The sequence below is a fragment of the Monopterus albus genome, unplaced genomic scaffold (assembly GCF_001952655.1).
Source record: "Monopterus albus unplaced genomic scaffold, M_albus_1.0 scaffold128.1, whole genome shotgun sequence".
In the NCBI taxonomy this organism is placed as follows: Eukaryota; Metazoa; Chordata; class Actinopteri; order Synbranchiformes; family Synbranchidae; genus Monopterus; species Monopterus albus.
In genome coordinates, this window is record NW_018128008.1 from 1,175,188 (window position 1) to 1,177,557 (window position 2,370).

At 43.9% G+C, this 2,370-nt stretch overlaps 1 protein-coding gene across 1 annotated transcript in view; it reads right to left on the reverse strand.

The window, feature by feature from the left end:
• Window positions 1-158: 158 nt before the first annotated feature.
• Window positions 159-2,370, reverse strand: part of LOC109967392 (ciliogenesis-associated TTC17-interacting protein-like) — a 2,498-nt gene continuing 286 nt past the window's right edge. The window contains exons 2-7 of the mRNA XM_020612919.1: window positions 1,992-2,037; window positions 1,201-1,386; window positions 1,029-1,084; window positions 810-896; window positions 369-536; window positions 159-287 (exon numbers count right to left, since the gene is read on the reverse strand). Coding sequence (XP_020468575.1) covers window positions 159-287; window positions 369-536; window positions 810-896; window positions 1,029-1,084; window positions 1,201-1,386; window positions 1,992-2,037 — 672 coding nt within the window. The remainder of the gene's footprint in view (window positions 288-368; window positions 537-809; window positions 897-1,028; window positions 1,085-1,200; window positions 1,387-1,991; window positions 2,038-2,370) is intronic.

A 2,370-nucleotide genomic window follows, 5' to 3' on the forward strand; every position in this document is an offset into this window, starting at 1 on the left:
CCTCCCTGCTTGGTCCTGTTTTGGTTTGTGTTTGGATGTCTGGGAGCCATCCTTGTGGGGGATGATATGTCATGATTCGGTTCCACTGCTTCCTGTTTCATCCACAGTGGTGGCAGTGAACTTGTCTAAGAGCCTAGAGATGTATATAGTCATTTATCTTACCCATCATCCAAGAAGTAGCACTGCCAGGTGGTGGGGCTGTCCTCCACAGAGTGAACAGTCCTCTCCACCCCAAATACCTCCACAGCCTCACCGTCAACCTCCAGCTGCTTCAGACCCAGCTCACTCTGACCACACACAGATTAGTTCACTCTTCAGTTAACTCACTGACTGATCAAAAAGTGTTGCACAGACGTACAATTACTTACAAAGATGGTGTGGGTGATGTATAACCCCTGGTCGAAAGAGATGAAGGTCATGTGTTCTGGCACCATCTTCCTCAGAGCGATCAGACGCATCAACAGCAAGTTGGAACCCTCTGTTACTAGCCCTCTTAAAGCAGACATAGGATAAGAAACACTCTCCTTCATCACCTCCTGTACACACACAGTCAGAAAAATGGATTACACATTACTTGGTCTGTCGACATCTCTAAGCAAAAATCTTAACGGTTGTGTAACATCAACCACATTGTAACAAGATGAGGGCAAAAGGGTATAGGTAGCAGCTTTCTTTGACTTGGTTTTTAACCATCATATTAGCATCTATGTCACTTATAATGTTTCCGAGACCCGTGGCTGATAGAACTTTACTGCTGTTTTGTCGTGATTTCAGACAGTTGACTCCTGTCCTATCATTTCTTCTCTCACCTCTCCTATAGTAGTAACCTTATTGATCACCATCTGCCCGTCATGCTGCACCATGTGACACCTCTTGTCCAAACTGTGGTCTTCAAGCTGGAGAAGTGGAAAAAGAGTGTTTAAAAGTCAGGAATGCAAAGTAAAAATACTAGAAAGATGTGGTATAAGAATGAGGGCATAATGTATTCACAGACAATATACAGTATGTGATTTTGGGATGTGACTCACCTTCACATACTCATGGTAATCTTCTTCCAGCACCTCCAGGTCAGTAGACAGGTAAACTTAAATTGTTGATGATGACAAGGTGAATTACATGAAGATAAGGCACAGTGACACATTTAAAAGGGAATGAAACAATATAGGTCAGCCTCTCTGGACAGCCCTTGCCTCTGCTCACCTGTGACAATTGTTCCACAAGGGGCATCATCAATGGCTCCTTGGCTCTGAGCACGTAGCAGCAGACAGGGACGCTGGACTCTACAGGCAAACTCCACTGTCACAGTGAACTTCCCCAGGTCTCTGCCGCCCTCTGATACAGTCACCAGAGAGTCTGGAAACACACACTTCTGCAGCTCTGCAGGCTCTGAGAAAAGTGGAGGGACATCTATTTTGTGTCCATTGCTCACATGTGCTGAAGAGCATTGCCACTAATATGAGTGTAGAATCCAGGTTTTATAAAATAAAACTTGATGCCAGAAATAAGCCCAATGCCGAGAATTAGCTTGTTGCCGCTAAAGTGAGTGTAGTCACTGTAAAAGTGAGGTTTGGCTACTGTTAAATTGTCAATAAGGACACAGGGACAAGTTTGTTATTGTTCACAATAATTGTTGGTTGGTTTCCTACTTGAAAGAGATTTTTGACTGTCTTGAGAAACAGCATATCAAGCAGCTTCTTGTTTGAGAATTCCTGCACTCAATTAAGTAGTTCTGTTGTGGGGGGCATTGGAATAGCAGTTTGGGATTATATAATTATGGTATTGCAGTTTTGGTGTCTAAAACAAGTGATTTGGCTGGGATACCCTCAACAGCCAAGCGTGTGGAGTCTCTGTGTAGAAGCTTCTTGGCTGGGTCGGTCACGTGGACACTGCGCCATTCACCTAAACTTGTTAATATGTGTTTACATGTTTGTCTAACTTTTTACTGTGGCACTAAATATATGTGAACAGTGGAAAGAATGTAAACCCGGCACCTTGGGGTCGGTACTGTATGAGGCGGCCATGAGATGGAAGACAGTTCTTGGGGAAGATGAAAAGAAAGAATTAGAAAGTTGAACTGGATGGGTTTGAGGTATGCAAGATAGAGGGACATTTGGAGGATGTGAAGGTGCTCCACCTTACATGAGTGATTTAAGTGGCTTTTGAAGCAAGTTGCAGTAGGTTTTGAGGCCGGATGAAAACAAAGGAGCACGTGGAAGGAAGACTGCAGGATGGCGCTATGAATGTGCATAGGAGAAACGACCGACCTGACTGACTCTACCTTGTGGCCACGATGACTGACTGACTCTTTGACAATTCTCATATCTAATACTATTGTTTATTCTTTATGCATCAGTGGTGATTCTATCCCCT